Source organism: Orycteropus afer, unplaced genomic scaffold (genome assembly GCF_000298275.1).
Source record: "Orycteropus afer afer isolate SDZICR_OR568_19922 unplaced genomic scaffold, OryAfe1.0 scaffold00021, whole genome shotgun sequence".
NCBI lineage: Eukaryota > Metazoa > Chordata > Mammalia > Tubulidentata > Orycteropodidae > Orycteropus > Orycteropus afer.
The window spans coordinates 12,219,254-12,239,210 of NW_006921608.1; the positions used below are offsets into that span (position 1 = coordinate 12,219,254).

The 19,957-nt window shown below is 42.8% G+C and overlaps 1 protein-coding gene across 1 annotated transcript in view; it reads left to right on the top strand.

Annotated features, from left to right (window-relative positions):
- SNX31 (sorting nexin 31) overlaps window positions 1-19,957 on the top strand; it is a 74,828-nt gene that overhangs the window by 24,516 nt on the left and 30,355 nt on the right. Inside the window, exons 5-8 of the mRNA XM_007934826.1 lie at window positions 4,572-4,682; window positions 8,560-8,650; window positions 10,568-10,655; window positions 10,953-11,022. Coding sequence (XP_007933017.1) covers window positions 4,572-4,682; window positions 8,560-8,650; window positions 10,568-10,655; window positions 10,953-11,022 — 360 coding nt within the window. The remainder of the gene's footprint in view (window positions 1-4,571; window positions 4,683-8,559; window positions 8,651-10,567; window positions 10,656-10,952; window positions 11,023-19,957) is intronic.

The window sequence follows — 19,957 nt, forward strand, 5'->3', positions numbered from 1 at the left end:
TTCTGCAAATGGATCTCCAGTTTTGCCAGCACCATTTATTAAACAAACATTCTCTTCCCCATTTAATGGATTTTGGGCCTTTGTCAAAGATCAACTTATTTTATTTATTTTTGTTGTTGAAAATATACACAGCAGAGCAAACACATTTCAACAATTTCGACATGGACAGTTTGGTGACATTGATGATGTTCTTCAGGGCGTACAAACATTTTCACTTCTTTTTCCAAATTGTTCCCCCTCCATTAATGTAATCTCACTGCCCCCTAAATTTCCTATCTAACCTTTCAACTTGTTGTTGTTGTCAGTTTGATTGCATATAAATAGTTCTTTGAAACAGCATAATGCTCAAGGCAGTCATTCTGTACTAATTAAGCTAAACTATCATTTGGCTTGGGAGCTCTGGTAACATAGTGCGTAAGGCACTTGACTGCTAACTAGAAAGCTGGTGGTTCAAACCCACCAGCCACCCCTCGAAAGGAAGGTTGGGCAATCTACTTCAGTAGTGATACTGCCTCGGAAACCTAAGGAGGGGTCGCTATGAGTCGGGTCTGACTCGATGGCCCATAACAACAACAACATTATTTGGCTTAAAGAAGACTTCAGGGGATATTTTTGTCCTCTATAATTTTTAAAAGTTGTTCTATTTTGGTAAAATATTTGCCAATGCAACATTTATTACATGTATAATTCAGAGAGAATGATTGCATTCATTATGTTGTACAACTATCATCTTATCCTACATTTGTTTAATTTTAATTGTTTATATAATTTAGACAGTTGCTGGTCTGCAATAATTTGAGCTGGAAGATGCAGTGAGGTAACAAATGAGGGCTAAGCTTTCCTTTAGAATCTTATCAAAAAGCAATGCCACTCTTTCCATTCCTTTGTGATTATTCCCCCCTTGAAATAAAAGGTGTTTGTGAGTTCAGACCAAAAAACTTTAAGAACCCATGACCAGCAAAGGTGTGTGTAGAAAGGGATCATTCAGAACAGTTGCTCGTGGGAAGCCCCTTTCCCTGGCTACCTCTATCTCAGGAGCCGTGGTGGCACAATGGTTAAACACTTTGCTGCTAATCAAAAGGTCCATGGTTTGAACCCACTGGCCACTCCCCAGGAGAAAAAATGTGACCGTCTGCTTCCATAAAGGTTACAGCCTAGGAGACCCTATGGGGCAGTTCTACGCTGTCCTGTAGAGTCACTATGACTTAGAATCGACTTGAGGGCACACAACCACAATATCTGGACCTCAGCCTATAATATGGGGCTTGGAGGGGGCTGCTGGGCTCACAGTCCATGAGTTGTCATTGCTGCAGGGGAAATAAGGATATCTCAAAACTCCCCTGGAAGGCTCAAAGGTAGATGTGAAAGCATGAAGAAAGTGTCGCTTGCGGTTATGTGTGAGGAACTCAAAGCCTGTGCTGTGGAGAAGGGGGACAAGTGGTTCTGGCCTACTGTTGAAGGGCTTTGAGTGATTCTCAAAGGACGCTGGGAAGTGAATTGTTCCAGCATTGGAGGTTTGAAGTGAAAACCTGGTAGGTGGTTCAGCATTTGCTGATTTGGAGGCCAGTACTGACAGTGAGAAGCCATCAAATGGTTTGTAAAACTGCAAGCACAGTGATCAAGTAAGTGCCAAATTCACATCATACAAAAATTTCTTATATGTGATGGAAGGAAGCATAACATGGTGGCTTAGAGCTAAGGTGGCCATAATATTTATCATCCAGTCTGGGAACTTAGGAGAATGAAAACCAAAAGAAACTCAAACTCACTGCCATCAAGTCAAGTCCAACTCACAGCGACTCCATAGGACAGAGTAGAACTCCCCCATGGGGTTTCCAAGGCTGTGAATCTTTATGGAAGCAGACTGCCTCATCTTTCTCCCACGGAGTGTCTGGTGGGTTAGAACTGCCAACCTTCTGGTTAGCAGCTGAATGCTTTAACCACTACTATCCTGGTAGTGGTTCCAGAATCATTCTGGGCCAGCTAAGAGAGAAGTTCACCCTATTTACCTCTGCCACTGACTAGCAGTGTGTCCTTGGCAAATTATTTAACCTCCATGAACCTTTAGTTCATCTGAAAATTAATAAGTGTGTATGACATATAGAAGTTCTGGGGACATAGTGCCTAAGGCACTTGACTGCTAACCAGAAGGCTGGTGGTTCAAACTCACCAGCCACTCCTCAGAAGGAAGATTGGGCAATCTACTTCTGTACAGTTACTGTCTCAGAAACCCAAGGAGGGGTCACTATGAGTTGGGATTGACTTGCAGGCAGTAAGTTTGGTTTTTTTTTTTTTTTTTTTTTAATGTCCTATGAGGCTGTTAAGGAGCTCTGGTGGTGTAGTGCCTAAGGCGTTTGACTGCTAACCAGAAGGCTGGCGGTTTAAGCCCACCAGCCATTCCTCAGAAGGAAGATGGGCAATCTACTTTCATAGTGACATCACCTCGGAAACCCAAGGAGGGGTTATTACGAGTCAGATCTGACTCGATGGCAGTGAGTTTGGTTTTTTGGTTTATGGAGATGTTTTGAGGATTAAATGAGCTATTACATATGAAATATACAGAGTAAATTATCAATGTCATGTTCTAACATTATATTTGTATATTATAAATACATGGGTCTTATATTTATTCCTAATAACATGCTATATAGAGACATTGCCCATCTATGTAGATATAATACACGAGCATATGTTGCTTTCTTGGACCAACTCTTTGTATTCAGAAAGCGGTAGATTTCTCTTCTGAGATACTTAGGTTCAGAATCATAGAAACGTTGCAAGTTTAAATATGTGAGGATGGAAATTAAAATTTGGAACAAAAGGTTGCCTTTTGATGATAAAATTAGAGAAATAAATCTGTGACTAATGTGATCAGGCCTTTGAGGTAGATGCTGCCTTGAGCAAAGTGACTGAGTTGTCAGATCCCCCTGGTTCTCTACAAAGCCGACTGTGATTCATGTGTGGTGTCTGTGATTGGCAGGTTTAGGGTCAGGAGGCCTAAGGAGAGGGGAGGTGTTGGCTGTTGGAAGGGAACGGATCTCACCAACTCCATGATCCCCAAATCACTTTCTTATTGTTGTTTGATCTCTCCTCCTTCAGTCTGATACCAAGGAGAGGTAGCCTGACTGGATGGTAATATTCTAGTCACTAAAAGACGTCCTCGCCTCCGACTCCCACTATAATTTACTGGTGTTCTGGTTTATATAGTTTCAGAACACAGAAAATAATATGAGTGACTCATCCTATTTCTCATTAGTATGATACACGACTAGTAGCATTCTAAATGCCTAGGAGAGAAGTTAATTCTTAAATACAGTGGGTGCTGTGGGGCATTGCGATTTAATTCTCTCATGGTGCCTGGGATGAGAAAGACTGTGTGTCAGCCTCTCAGAGATGAAGCAAGCTCTGTGAACTGGTAGGATCATATGCTGGAGGTGCTGAGAAGAGTCCATCCTGACGCTGCCATCCTGTGAGGTTCTTTCTGGGTAGCCATTGGCCTCCCCAGGGTGTCTCTCATCTTGGAATCCCATTCTCTATGGTAACTGTAAGGAGCCCTGGTGACACAGTGGTTAAGCATTTGGCTGCTAACCAGTAGGTTGCCAGTTCAAACCCACCAGCCACTCCATGGGAGAAAGATTTGGCAGTTTGCTTCAGTAAAGATAAACCCTTTATGGAAACCCTATGGGGCAATTCTACTCTGTCCTGTAGGGTTGCTATGAGGCATAATCAACTCAACAACAATGGTTTATATAACTGTAGCATTAATTTCAGCCCCATCTGGTGGCATAGTGCCTAAGGCATTCGACTACTAACCAGAAGATTGGTGGTTCAAACCCACCAGCCACTTCGTGGAAGAAAGACTGGGCAGTCTACTTCCGTAAAGATTTACTGCCTCGAAAACTCAAGGGGGGTTGCTATGAGTCAGAACCGACTCGATAGCAGCGAGTTTGGTTTTGGTTTTGGTTTGTATGGCTCAAGGATATCCTTGACATTCTAGCAGTCCACCCCCAGAGTGTCACAGGTCCTCAGGTTTGCTACTACCTCTAATGTGGTACATTCTTTTCCTCACAGAATGCCTACTTAAGAGAAGAGCTTTGTTGGATCCTTGGCTGGGCTCTCACTTGCTACTTAGATACATGCTTCCCCCATACTGGCCTTGTCATTTGTGCAGTTCGGATTTTTGTTATTGCAAAATCATAAATAACTGCATATCATGGACATTTGAGGATGCTTGGAAATGTTCAAACTAGGAAAGTCAATTAATTCTGAGACTACCAAGGGTCATGCAAATGATTTTATTAATTTTTTTTCCCCCTAAAATGGATTCCCTGTTGGCTATTTGGAAATTACTCAAGCTTCATGTCATTGCTTTACTTTGGTTTTTCTCCATACCTCTGCTCACCCACATCCCATCCCCAAAAAGAACACCCCCCCCCCCCCAGTCTCTGCACCTGGCTCTGTGTACTTGTAGATACTCTAATACCTGCAGGGCACCAAGGAGAGGAAACTACTGACAGCTCACTTGATGTGACTCGGTGTGGAAGTTTACTTGGCTTTCTTTCTGCCTACAGAGCACGTTTAACATCATGACCAAGAAGACCTCTCTGGACATATTTCTGCCTGATGGGAAGAGTATTAAAATTGAAATTGTAACATCAGATACTGCTGAACGAGTCCTGGAGGTAAACTTTAAACACCAGCGCCAGAACTGAATTTAGGATTAAACCAAAAAAACCAAACTCATTGCCGTTGATTTGGATCCAACTCATAGCCACCCCTCCTTGGATTTCCAAGGCAGTATCACTGCGGAAGTAGATTGCCCAACCTTCCTTCCGAGGAATGGCTGGTGGGTTTGAACTGCTAGCCTTCTGATTAGCAGTCAAATGCCTTGGGCATAATTCTGTTCAAAAGCAGGGTCTCTAGGACATGATTACCTTCTGGGTGCTTCCTGCCTATCATTTTACTCTCTGGAGACTTGTCTAGAGATGCCAGGATTTTCTGTGAAACCGACTGAGAAATCTGACATATAGCCAGTCCTTCTGGACCTCTTTGGTTTTATTCTCCCTGTGGGCATTACTTTTCTGGAGGTTTCATAGGTCTTTCCAAAGGCTGTTGTTACTTCCCTGGAACTCAGCCAGGGATGTGCCCTGAAAACATGAAAAATGTTATTATGGGATGCTCTGGGGAAGCAGGAAGGAGGGTGGAGCCCAGCTGAATCTGAAACAGGCCATACCAAGGTGGGCTGGTGACACAACCTGGGAGAGAATGACAAGCATTTCTCAAAAGCTGGAAGAATTGTCCCTCTTCCCCCACAGGGAAAATCCCTAAAGCCAGCATTCTGATCAGTCTAATTCTGTCCTCAGCGTCCAGGGGACAGATCTCAATTTTTAGTCAGTTCTCTGAGAAATCCAAGGGTGAGACCCGGAAAACATCTTCCTGTCTGCAGATTTAGCCATCGCCAGCTCCGCCTCTCAGGGCTTTCCTGAGGCTGTAGAGGGTTCGCTTCTTCTCACACCCACATACTGCTGCCAACGGCCAGCTCCCAGGCCTTTTTCTTTTGGAGGTTCTAGTTCTAATCCTCCAGAGAAACATGAGTGGGAATAAAAAGTTATAAACAAGAGGAAGTGGGAAAATTTCTAGGACCCTCTAGGACAGAAGGTTCTCCGCGCTCACGTTATGTGTGATATCTGACCTGTGCTTCCCCCTCTCCACATCACCCATCCTAACTTTTACTTTTTAAGGACCAGTAACAAACTAAAATCTCTTCTTCATTTATTTATATACTATCGCTCATGCAGTTTTATTGGAGGTGTTTGGGTTTTGAAGCATCGTTAACATTTGCTGAGAGAGGAAAACATTATTGCGTCTCTTTTTTGCCAGTGCTTGCTCCTCTTTCTTCTTTTGAAAGTGTTTGTATTTGTGTCTTTATAAATTATGAAAGGTTTCTCCATTCTCTTTTTATTCCCCCACTAATCTTCTCTATTTGCCTTGGGACCTAAGCTCACTATTTTCTTTAAATGAGTCAGAGAAGAGACACATTTAATTTGAGTGGACATGTGTCATATCTACTCTAGGGAAAAGGAAATCTTTCCTATGCTATTAAGGAGCCCTGGTGGTACAATGCTGAAGAGCACGGCTGCTAACCGGAAGGTCTACAGTTCAAACCCATCAGCCACTCCACAGGAGATAAGACCTGGCAATCTGTTCTCATAAAGTTTACAGCCTAAGAAACCCTATGGGACAATTCTACTCTGTTCTAGAGGGGTGCTTTGAGTTGCAATCGACTCTGTGGCACACAGAACTATGCTGTTACCTACCAGCACACACTCACCCCTAACAGCACCTTCAACCAGCAAAACAGTCCTGCTTTGTTTGGTGTCGTGCCTAAGGCATTTGACTGCTAACCAGAAGGCTCGTGGTTCAAACCCACCAGCCACTCCTTGGAAGGAAAACCGGGCAATCTACTTCTGTAGTGATATTGCGTTGGAAACCCAAGGAGGGGTCGCTATGAGTCAGAATTGACTGGACAGCAGTGAGTTTGGATTTTTAGTTTTAGGGAGAAGAAAGAAGTGGAAATGAACGTTGAATAAATGTTGTGAAAATATTTCTAGGTTATTCTTTATTTTTAAAGCTCTGCTAAGAACATGCCCTCATACCATCCACCTAATGAGACTATCTCATCAGGAAGTTCACAGAGCTCGACAAGGAAAGTACCCTCTTTGCACCTGGTATTTGTGCAGTTGCCTCCTAGAGAACTTGGACTCATGGGTAAAGCACAGGTTCATGTACAGAGCAGTAAAAGTGACCCCTGTCGGGTTTCCGAGCTGGTAAATCTGTATGGAGGTAGTTTGCCCCATCTTCCTTCCACAGAGTGGCTGGTGGGTTTGAACCACCAACCTTCTGGTTTGCGGTCAGATGCCTTACGTACTATGCCATCAGAGCGCCTTTATGAAATACTGGAATAGGCAAATGCATAGAGACAAAAGTATGCTAATAGTTACCAGGGGCTGGGAGGAGAGAGAAGGGGTGGAGAGTTTTTTCTGAAGAGGTACTGAGTTACTGTGTGGGGCGATGAAAAACTTGGAAATAGATCGTGATGATGGTTGCAGAATGTGGTGGAGATAATTAATGTCACTGAAGTCTGCCCTTAAAAATGGTTAAAATGGCAAATATTCTGTTATATCTATATTACCACAACAAAATTAAGGAGGAAAAAAAAAGCAGCTCTCCCATGTTGCAGAGATGATTGGAATGCAAAGAAATCACCTAAGGGCCCTCCATAGGGGCTGGAGCTGATGGGGATAGAGGTGGTTTATGGTAATATGGGAAGTTCCTGTTAAAGGAAGGTATAGACCCAGGATTACAGCCTGATGGCCTTTTGGTAAAAATGAAGCCACTGGTGTGAAAGTGGAGATTCTTTGAAGTAGAGGTCAGAGGGGAACGTGGAATGAAGGTATCCCATGTCTGGGATTTGAGGTTTTCTGGAGAAAACATTATAGTAAATTAGACTTGAGGCTGTTATTAGTCCGGTGGTAGAATGCTCACCATGCACGTGGGAGACCCAGGTTCAGTTCCCGGCCAGTGCACCTTATACAGAGCCACAACCTGTCTGTCACTGGAGGCTGGCATGGTGCTCTGATGCTGAGTAGGTTTCACTGGAGCTTGCACACTAAGACCAGGAAGAAAGGCCTGGCAATGTACTTCTGAATACCAGCCAATGAAAAGACCAGGAGGTTGGTGCGTGACTGGGCAGCATTTTGTACACTGTGCATGAGGTTGCCATGAGCGAGGAGCTGAGTTCCATGATAACTAACAACACAACAACAATGAACATCACAATAAACATCCAAGTGATGGACCTGGAGTGTTGAAGCCGGACAGTAGCCTTTACATACCAGCCAAGTGGAGGGGAAGAAGCACCTGACATTCCTTTTCTGAAATCTGGTAAATTGTATGGGAGCCCCCCACAGATCACAGACCCAACAACCAGCTCTCGGGTAAGATATTCATGAACAACGTCTGCTGCCCTCCAGTGGACAGTGCAGAACAGAATGATCAGAGGCTTGGGGCTAAGTCCACAGGCAAGATAGCTCAGCCAGTCTCTGCTAAAACTGGTTCATGTCCATTATGATGGAACTGATTTTTATTTTCTTCACTCTAATTTTCTGTAGGAGCTCTGGTAGCATAGTGCCTAAGGCACTTGACTGCTAACCAGAAGGCTGGCAGTTCAAACCCACCAGCCACTCCTTGGAAGGAAGATGGAGCAATCTACTTCCGTAGTGATACTGCCTCGAAAACCCAAGGAGGGGTCGCTATGAGTCGGGTCTGACTCGACGGCACATAACAACACTGATTTTCTGTATTTCTCAATTTTCTAAAATGAGTCAGTATTATCTTCAGATTCAGAAAAGATTTCTTTTTGTGAAAGGAATCAGGCTGTTAAGATATTAGAACATTGTTCATTGATGTTTAAAGGCAATGTCAAATTTCATATTTCACAATTAATGAGCATGGGGGAAGCCCCTAACGTTTTTCACCTTTTTCTGTCTCTGGTTAAAGTTAGTGTCCCACAGAATCGGGCTGTGTCGGGAGCTCCTGGGCTACTTTGGCCTGTTTCTCATTCGACTTCAAAAGGAGGGCAAGCTCTCAGGTAAGAAGGAGAGAAGAAGCGCATGCAAACCAGGAGACAGGCCGGGCAGGTATGAGCTGGGGCTCAGCTCTGGAGACTCGAGAGACAGCTGATGGGGGCTGTTACCCGGCATCCCCAGGGAAGCTCCCCAGTGTGTGGTCCCCACTTCTGTCTCAGGCCCTGGATGAAAGGTCTGAGGAATGGTGAGGGTGCCTCTGTGCTGGGCGAGCCAGGGGCGAGAATGGGAAGGTGACAGCTACTGAGAGGCAACATGGTCAGGAACAAGATGTCTAGTCTCTCCAGTACTGCACTTCCTCTTGTGCCTACCCCAGTCTCAACCCTGATGCTTGCTCACCTTTACATCCTGCCCTGACCCCACATCCATCAGCCACCTCACAATGCCTTATGAATGACATGCTAGACTCCAGGTATCAGGACATCCCAGCTGAGCATAATTTCTTTTTGTCATAAAAGATATAGGTGATAGAAATAAGGTCTTAGATTCTTTGTTTTTGTTTTTTTTTTTAAAGCATGGGAGAAAGAAGGGCTGTTTATGCATAGGGAGACAGATCAGGGGGCTGGGGTGCATGGAGGGATGGACACAGGGAAGAGGTAACTATCGGGAAGAAGTGGGAGGGGAGCTGTTGCATTGTGGTAAATTGCAGTTAATGCCATGAGACAAAGTATATGTGAACTGCTGTATGGAAAGTGAATTTGCTATGTAAATTTTCACTCAAATCATAATTAAAATACACACACACACACACACACAAATAAAATTAAAAAACAAAACAAAACATATAAGGAGATGAAGGAGCCCAGGGGTACAATAGTTAAGTGCTTGACTGCTAACCAAAAGGTTGGTGGTTCAAACTCATCCAGTGTCTCTGTGGGAGAAAGACCTGGAGATCTGCTCTTGTGAAGACTGTAGCCTAGAAAACCCTATGGGGCAATTCCTCTCTGTTACACGGGGTCACTATCAGTAAAAATTGACTCAACTGGACCCAACAACAAGAACAACATAATGAGATGGTACAAGATGACAGTTCAATTCAGATAGCTCCTGCTTTGCTCCACAGTGTCTTTCTAGATATTATAAGGTTTTTAATTATGAAATAGGAGCTCTGGTGGTGTAGTTAGCATTTGGCTGCTAACCAAAAGACTGGTGGTTCAAACCCACCGGCCACTCCATGAAAGAAAGAAGAGGCGATCTGCTTCCATAAAGATTTACAGCCTTGGAAACCCAATGGGGGTTGCTATGAGTTGGAATCAACTCAATGGCAGTTGAGTTTTTTTTTTTTTTTTTTTTTTTGTAAGATGGTATCAGTCATCTTACAGTATGTCCTTAAGAAGCTGTGAGAGGAGGTTTTTGTGATTTGGTTGGAAGTTTACAGAGCAAATTCACTTTGCATGCAGCAGTTCACACACATGTTACCCTGTGTCCATCCCTCCATATACTCCAGCCCCCTGAACTGTCTCCCTGTGCATAAACAGCCCCTCTTCCTCCCATGATTGTCCTCTCGAAGGAGTGTATCTACCTCAGGAGCATGTTCAACTGTGAGAGGAGGTTTTGAATCAGATGTTCAGAGTTTTGGATCTTAGTTCTAAGCTAAGAGCTGGGATGTGCCAAGATGCTGGACCTCTCTGAACCTCAGTTTTTTTCATCTGTATCACAATGTAAAGTATTTCCTACTCAAACCACAGACATTTTATGGGAATCAAATGATGTTGATCTTTTGAATGAACTTCAGAAAGTTAAATTATATACAAAACCAAGAGAATTTTTTTTTATATCAGTAATGTTCCATTTTCCTATTTTCAAGCTTCTGTGTGTAAACTATTACTGTTACCTACATACAGTTATATACATACAAGTAAGTATTCTGTATGTAAACTATTCTTACTAGTTCAACCAGTAACCCTTTTCCCCTTTTCTAGTCATGAAAAAAATGGCGGACTTTGAACTGCCTTATGTTAGTCTTCAAAATTTTGAAGTGGAAAACTGTCAGGTTGGATTCAGAAAGTGGTAAGTAAGCATTTATAGTGATGGTAAGCATTTGAGTATTTCTTACCATTTCTGGAAGTCCCTGGCTGGTACAAATAGTTAACTCACTCAGCCACTAACTGAAAGGTTGAAAGTCAGAATTGCCTTGACTGAGACTGGTTTACCATTGCTGATCACATGAGGAGGTATGTGCTGAGGCTTTTTGTTCTTCTGTTCCCTCTAGCAGCCGAAGTAGTCATAGTGCTCTCCCAGGGAGAGGGAGATGAATGAATATGTAAATTTTGAATTGGGATATGAATTAATTTCTGAATTATGCAGGTATATGGATCCATCCCTTGACTCCATGCTGATGGACTGCAAAGTGGCTGTAGATTTGATCTACCAGCAGGTGAGAACAACCAAGAACTATCAGAATGCCGTATGTAGGTGGCCATTATGGTTTGAAATCATTAGACATTTTTTTTGTTTAGTGGTTAAAAATTCCACCTCCATTTTAACCATCTCTGACTTTGCAGCTGTTACTTGATCATTTAGGCCTAGGAAGGATATCTTTTTATTATGATTATGATTATGATTTGGGTGAAGGCTTATAGAGCAAATTGGTTTTCCATTCAATAATTCGTACACATTTTGTTTCGTGACATTGATTGCACTCCCCACAGTGTGACAGCACTCTTCCCACTTCCTCCCTCTGATTACTATTTCCCTTTGTCCTACTTCGCTGTATTTTCCCACCGTCTGATCTTTATCCCTGGGCAAATGCTGCCCTTTTGATCACATGTGGTTGATTGTTCTAACGTGTATGTACCTCCCTGGTGTTATTGTTCAGCTTACGGGCCTATCATTTGGCTGAAAGTTGAACCATGGAGGTCAGTTCAGTTCCAGGTGTGAAGGGTGTCTAAGGGCCATAGTCTTGGGGGTTCCACCAGTCTCTATCACACCAGTAACCCTGTTCTTTTTTTATGATTTTGAGTTTTGGTCCACATTTTTCTTCCACTCTATTATGATCCCTTTCAGAGTGGTCAGCAATGGTAGCTGGGCACCATCTAGCTCTTCTGATCTCAGGGTCTGGAGGCTGGAGTTCACATGGTCCCTGAGTGCTTTGGACTAATTGTTTCCTTGTAACTTTGATGTTCTTCACTATTCTTTGCTCCAGATGGGGCGAGACCTATAGTTGCACCTTAGATGGCCATTCACAAGCTTTTAAGACCCCAGTCACTATTCACTAAAGTAGAATGTAGAACATTGTCTTTGTGGACTATGTTATGCCAATTGACCTTAGTGTACCCTGAAACTATAGCTATGAGCCCCTAGGCCCAACAACTCATTCTCTCAAGGTGTTTGGTAATGGCTAAGAAGTTTTCATAACTTAGCCCCCTATATTCTCTATTATATTCATGGATATCTTTGCAGCACATATAAATACATACATAGAAATATCCCCTGTCAAACCTATCTATATTTGTAGGTATAGTCCCATTTGCCCTAGGAAGGATATCTTGACAATCTAAGTCACCCCCCCCCCAAAAAAAAAAAAAAAAAAAAAAAAAAACCCTTACCATTGCGTAGATTCAGACTCATAGCAATGCTAAAGGATAGAACAGAGCTCTGGTGGTGTAGTGCCTAAGGCATTTAACTGCTTACCTGAAGGCTGATGGTTCAAACCCACCAGCAACTCCTTGGAAGGAAGGTTGGGCAATCTACTTCCGTAGTGATACTGCCTTGGTATCCCAAGGAGGGGTCACTATGAGTCAGATCTGACTTGAAGGCAGTGAGTTTTTAATAGGGTTTCCAAGGCTGTAAATCTTTACAGAAGAAGATTGTCACGTGTTTCTCTTGCAGAGTGGCTGGTCTAATTGGCATCTGAATGCTTAAACACTGCACAACCAGGGCTTCCTTAAAGTCTCACGTAGTCCCTAAATCTCATTTTAGAATAGCTTCTTTTTTGCTGAGCCAACAAGTAGCATACCTGCCCCAGAGCTGGCCTCACGGGTACACAACAAGGCAGTTACACAAGGCCCCATGCTCAGAAGGACCCTGTACTTGGTTTCGTGCTCTGCTGTTCCCATCTTAAAATTTTTAATTTTTGTACCAGACTCCACAACTTATGTAGTTGGTCCTGCCTTTCACTCTCCCTGTCCACTTCCACAAAAATAAATTTTCCTTTCCCTGACTCGGGTGGCTGGTGATGGTCCTGCTAAGCAGTGAAATGGTGCACATGCTGCTTTTATATATGCCAGCAAGTCATCTGCACTCCAGTTCTCCCCACTCTTCCCACCTCCCCACCAGGGTCCATTCTCACTCACCAAGGTAACATCTTTACAAGCCTGATCCTCCCCAGTCTTGGACATTCTGGGAGGGAGGTTTGGAAACTTTTTTTTGAGGAGTTCCATGATAGAAGGACAGATCCTTCTATTTCTACCTTCCCAGAGTTTCTTTCCATCTCACTCAGACTAACACAAATGCTGACATACCTGCTTTTTCTCCCTAGCATTTCTATCGCATAAAGATTATAGCCAAGAAAACCCTGGGACAGTTCTACTGTCACATGGAGTCACTATGAGTCAAAATCAACTCAACGGCACCTAACAACAAAAACATCTAAACAACAATAGTAAACAAATAAGAATGTGTACACACACACACATTCTTATTTGTTTCTGTCTTTCTCCCTACATGACTGATTTCTCCACTGCTATATGCCCAGAAACTAGAACTGTTCCTGGCACAGCATCAGCATTAAGCCCTTGCTGAGGGTTCAGCATTGTACTAATTGTATTAATTGTTTTAAATGTATTGTTTCACTGAAGTTTCACAATAACCCTGTAAGTCAGTTAGTACCATCCATATTTTTAAATAGAAGAACTATAAAGTTTACTGTCAAAAGATTAAGTTGTGTTATTATTGTTGGTGTGTGCCGTCAAATCAATTTCAACTCATAGAGATCCTGTAGGACAGAGTAGAACTTCCCCATAGGGTTTCCTAGACTATAATCTTTATGGGAGTAGATAGCCAGGTCTTTTATCTCTGGGAGCCACTGGTGGGTTTGAACCACCAACCTTTGTGTTAGCAGCCAAACACTTAACCATGGCACTACCAGGGCTCTTCATGTGTTACTAGAGGATGTCAAAGAGGGATTTAACAATATTTATTTGTTGTTGTCATTGTTGAGGAGCTCTGGTGGCATAGCGCCTAAGGCATATGACTGCTAACCAGAGGGCTGGTGGTTCAAACCCACCAGGCACTCCTCGAAAGGAAGGTTGGACAAACTTCTTCCATAGTGATACCGCCTCGGAAACCCAAAGAGGGGTCGCTATGAGTCAGATCCGAGTTGTTGGCAGTAAGAGTGAGTTGTCATTGTTAGCTGCTGTGGAGTTGGCCCTCAACTCATGGTGACCCCATGGTCATCCAAATAAAACACAGCCTGATCCTGCACCATTTCTGTGATTGGTTGTAGACTGGACTGTTGTGATTCGTAGGGTTTTCCCTGGCTGGTATCTGGAAGTAGATCTGCAGATATTTCTTCTTAGTCTATCTTAGTCTGGAAGCTCCACGGAAACCCATTCAGCATCTGCAATATATAAGCCTCCACTGACAGGTGGGTGTTGGCTCCTCATGAGATACACTGTCTGGGAATTGAACCTGGGTCTTCTGAATGGAAGGCGAGAATCCTAGCACCGAACCACCCCTTTCCCATGATATTTATTTGTAGGTGGCTCTTATTTAGTATGATTCTTAATGGTTCTATTCCATGGCTTTTCTAAACTGAGGAGGTAGAATTGAAGACAATGGGAGAAATGTTGGGTCAGTCATTATTTTTAATGTGCTTTTCAAGGGGACAAGAAAACATTTATAAAACTTACTGTAGTGCTTTGAGTCTAGCTGGAAAGGTCAACAGAACAATTTTGAATTCTTCAGCTTGCTAGAGTGCATGGAAGAAGAAAAATCTCAGCACATACTTCATTGGGTGGCTTTTTAAAAGACCAAGTAAATCATCTCTATAAGGTTCTTCTAAATTCTCAGAGAAATAAAAATATCACTTATGAAATGTTTAATGTTCACTATGATATTTTTATAGCTAGAATACAGTGTAAATCTTTGGAGTTCATCTCATGTTACACTTTTATCTGTGTATTATCAAGTTTAGTGTCTTATGCCCATGTGCCACGAGTCAGACCGTAATTTACCACGGTAAATGTTTACTGAAGTTCATCATCATTGTATCCACGCTGTTACGACGCATTATTGGTTGTGTCTGCATTACTTGATGTCACATCCTTGGCTGAGAATGTACCACCTAATTATAATATTGTTCCTGTGGGAAATACAGTCTTCTTTATGGCATAGTTTCTAGGAACACAAAGTTCAGAACGTACAGCATCATAATATGATTATATCTGTTTTCATGGAGGAGCTGCAGTCCAGAGAGAATGGAAGGTATTTTCTCTGCTCACAGCTGGGGGTGGGAGGGGTGGCTTTGTGGAAAGCACACTGACCTGCAGTATCAAAGTGAATGCTGTCTTTGCTTCAACTTTGGCACCGTCTCCACATGCTCTTGGGCTAACCACTTCTCCCTTCTGGGCTACAATGCCTCCCTGTATAGTTTCCAAGTTTTCTCATTACTTTTAACAGTAACAAAGAAACTAGTCGATTCTGACTAGGCAACACCATGTGTGTCAGAGTAGAACCATGCTCCACAGGGTTGTTGATGGTTGATTGTGTTTACACCACCCGGGGACTCTCCCTGCTTTAACAGAGTGTTATTAACCCTTAATTCTTTGCCTTCAAAAAATTATAGTTGATGTCATAATAATCTTTATCATTATTCTCTTCATCAGTTCCTTGACTCTGAATGAAGTCTGAAAACTTGAAAGCCATGCTCAAGGTCGGCAAGAAACTCAGGACCATAACTCTCACTGCCGTCAAGTCAATTCCAACTCATAGCAACCCCACCTTGGGTTTCCGAGGCGGTGTCACTATGGAAGTAGATTGCTCAGCCTTCCTTCTGAGGAGTGCCTGGTGGGTTTGAACTGCCAGCCTTCTGTTTAGCAGTCACATGCCTTAGGCACTATGCCACCAGAGCTCCCTAAGCATACCCAAAGCCCTAAGGATGGCAGATTGCTGCCTCCTCCATGAAGCCTTCCTAGGCTAACTCCCACAAAGAAAGTTCCCCCTCCCTCTCTGCTCCCATGATATTTTGCTTATATCACATTGTATATAGCACTACTTATCCAGCACTGTAAATACTGTTTGCATACGTGTCTCCCTGACCAGACTGAATGACCGAGGATGCAACTATGTCTCATCCTCTGTATGTCTGGTGCCTAGAATATGTTCCTGAGTGAGAAGCAACCACCCTTTTGGAGAGTTAGTGCATGAAGGCTTTCATGAGTCTTTCTGATGAATAATGTGCCATCTCAGTTAACTGTTAAAGAACTCTTTTGATTTTTCAAAGCAGAAGTGCCTGCTGAGGCCTGAATTGCCAGTTGAATCAGTCGACCTGCTTTGTTTGCTCCCACATCATGTTTCCTTTCTGTCTGAGTATATGTATATTGAGATACAAGCCTGCAGAAGTTTCTAGCCTCATATCTGACCTGCAGATCTTGGATTCATATAAATCTTGGATTCATCTGATGTGTATGTGTATATATATACATCAGATGTATATACAAAAATATCAGATATATAAAGAGCTGTGGTGGTGTAGTGGATAAAGCATTTGACTGCTAACCAGAAGGTCAATGGTTCAAACCTACCAGCCAGTCTGTGGAAAGAAGATGGGGTGATCTACTTCTATAAAGATTTACTGCCTCAGAAAACCAACAGGGGTCACTATGAGTTGGAATCAACTCGATGGCAGTGAGTTTGGTTTTGGTTTATCGTTTTTATGTATCATATATATATAGAGAGGAGCTCTGGTGGTGCAGTGCCTAAGGCACTTGACTGCTAACCAGAAGGCTGGAGGTTCAAACCCACCAGCCACTCCTCGGAAGGAAGGTTGGGCAATCTACTTCTGTAGTGATACCGCCTCGGAAACCCAAGGAGGGGTCGCTATGAGTCAGGTCTGACTCGACGGCACATAAAAAACAACAACAACAACAATAGAGAGAGAGAGAGAGAGCGAGATTTACTTTGAAGAAATAGCTCAGAAAGTTGTAGGAGCTGGCATGTCCGAAATCTGTGGGTCCTGTGGCAGGCTGGAGATCTATGCTGGCTCTTGAGGTTGCAGGGGTTGATGAATCCAAGATCTGCAGGTCAGATGTCAGGCTAGAAACTTCTGCAGGCTTATATCCCAAGAGCCAGAGGTCAGGCTATGAGAACAGTGACTGAGAGAGAGAGAGAAGAGAGAGAATGAGCTTTTCCAGAACATCCATTTATTCCTGGAGGCAGGCCACACCAAGGAAATCCCCCTTTCAACTGATTGGCTAATCTAATTGGATCACATCATGGAAAGTGATTACATTGTATTCTGTGTCTGCCAGATCTCTGTGAATCACAGCCTGCCCAAGTTGACACATAACATTAACATCATACTTTCCTTTAAAAACAAAACAAAACAAATTCGAGTGACATTAACCAAATGAGAGATTGTATATACAAGTATAAATTTGTGGATTTTCTCAAAAATATCAAAAGCTCAGTCACTTCGGGGCCTGCCCTTCAGGAGGGCTGCTACTGACACATACAATAACTTTATGCAAATGGAAAAATGTGTCTCATCCTCCAGGCAGGCCTAGCCCCATGTCAGGGCTCCTGGTTTGGTGAGAGGAGCATAGGCTGGCCGTTAGCCTCCTAATACCCCCCTGACCCTTGCACTTGTTCAGGACACAGCCTGCAAATCCGTCCCCTGTTGTCTTGTCTGTCTTACCTCAATCAGCCAGAGCCAAGGGGCCAATGTCTTCTTTAGAGAGCTACATGCTCTCCATTTCTCATGACTGTGCCTTCAGTGGAAGGCACTAGAATGTGTGTGATTGAAGTGCATGAAAGCTTTGGCTTATGTGATTTCACTTGATTTTTTAAATTTTAAGTCCCCGTCAGGGAACCATATAACTGAGTAGAGACATTTGTCTAAATTTGACTCTCTCATTTTATGGACCAACTCTGAGGGAGGTTCTGTATATAATGTATTTGAGTGATGAATTGTGCACCTATAATCAGGGTCAAATCTCTTCAAAGTACTGAAGCAGGAATGGTTATTTTACCTCTGCTGCAGGACATTTCAATCTCTGATTTGAGAGCCCCAGGTCTCATAATGATGAATAATGTGTCTTGGGTTAGTACCTACTGCCCTCACTCCTGTTTGCTTTCCTTATTTAGCCTGCTTTCTCTTTGAGATGTTTGACCTGTGTTAACACTGTTTGCAGAGCTCTAATATCAAGTAGAATTGAGGAAAGAAAAAGGCATTCAGTTCTTCATGCTCAAGCTGATTTCATTCTGGTATATGGTATCTAGGTTCAGTTTTGAGAACAATTAGAAAAAAGGAGAAAGATTTTGGAGTGAATAGCTGCCCTGGTGGTGCAGTGATGAAGTGCTCAGCTGCTAACCTGAAGGTTGGCATTTCAAACCCATCTGCAGCTTCTGTGAAAATTTACAGCCTTGGAAACTCTATGGGGCAATTCTATTCTGTCCTACAGAGTCACTCTTAGTTGGAATCAACTTGATGACAATGAGTATGGTTTTTTTTTTTGGTTTTAGCTGCTTATCCAAGGTCCCTGGGAGGTGCAACAGTTGAGTGCTTGACTACTAGCCACAAGTTTGGCTGTTCAAACCCACTCAGAGCTGCTTTGCAAAACAGGCCTGGATAACTGCTTCTGAGATCAGAGCCTTGAAAACCCTCTGGAAGAGACAGCAAGATGGCAAAGTGAGTGGAGGATCCCATCTACTCCCCCAGCAACTAACCCCCTAAACAACGAATAAAACAAAGACAGATTGAGACATTCCCAGACAAACAGAAGCTCTGGATATTTGCCGCCATCAGACGAGCTCTGCAAGTATTACTCAAAGGAGTACTCCAAATGGAAAGGCAAGATCATTGAAGAAATAAATATTTGCATCTAAAACTCACTGCTGTCAAGTCGAATCCAACTCATAGCAACCCCTCCTTGGGTTTCCAAAGTGGTATCACTATGGAAGTAGATTGCCCAGTCTTCCTTCCGAGGAGTGGCTGGTGGGTTTGAACTGCCAGCTTTCTGGTTAGCAGTCAAATGCCTTAGGCACTAGGCCACCAGAGCTCCTATTCCTTTTAAATGTTTGATCTGTAATTGAAAATATTATATTCTTGGTCCTTATGATTGTCCATGTTGTTGGACATGTTTTTTTGGAGATCTCTCTCTCTCTTTTTTCCTGTGTATAGATATGAGTGTGAGCTTTGGTGGCGTATTGTCTAAGGCATTTGACTGCTAACCAGAAGGCTGGAGGTTCAAATCCACCAGCCACTCCTTGGAAGGAAGATGGGCCAATCTACTTCAATAGTAATATCACCTTAGAAACCCAAGGAGGAGTCGCTATGAGTCAGATTCAACTCGACGGCAGTGAGTTTGGTTTTTTTGGGAAGTACATAGAGAAATGAAATAAAACCATAAGCTGATTGGACCTAATGGACATACATAGAATACTGCACCCAGCATCATTCATTCTTCTTCTCCAGCATACAGTGATCATTGTCCAGAGTAGAGCATATGCTAGGACACAAAACAAATCTCAACAGACTTAATAAGATTGAAATTATATGAAGCATCTTCTCTGACCACAATGCTATGAAGCTAGAAATCAATAACAGGAAAAATAAGGGAAAAAAATACAAGGAAACTAAATGAAGTACTACTGAAAAACAATTGAGTTTCAGTAGAAATCAAAAGTGAACTTTAAAAATTCCTAGAACCAAATGAAAATGAAAGCACAACATATCAAAACCTTTGGGACACAGCAAAAGCATTGTTCAGAAAGAAATTCATAGCAATAAATGCCTCCTTTAAAAAGAAGATCCACAGTCATTAACTTATACTGACAACCTGAACAAATAGAAAAGGAAAGGGAAAATAAAGATCAGGGCAGAAATAAATAGAAAAACAATACAAAGAATCAACAAAACCAGAAGCTGTTCTTTGAAAGTGTTAACTGGGATGCCTGAGACCCTAAGCAGGGGTCCCTGCCTTCTACTGACAAAGAATTCAACAGGAGAGTCAAAATGTCCCCACGAACTGAAGTTTATTAAAGAGAGAGGAGAGAGCAGGGGCTCATGAGGGAGAGACGGAGATTGGAGCTCTGGTAGCCTAGTGCCTAAGGCACTTGACTGCTAACCAGAAGGTTGGTGGTTCAAACCC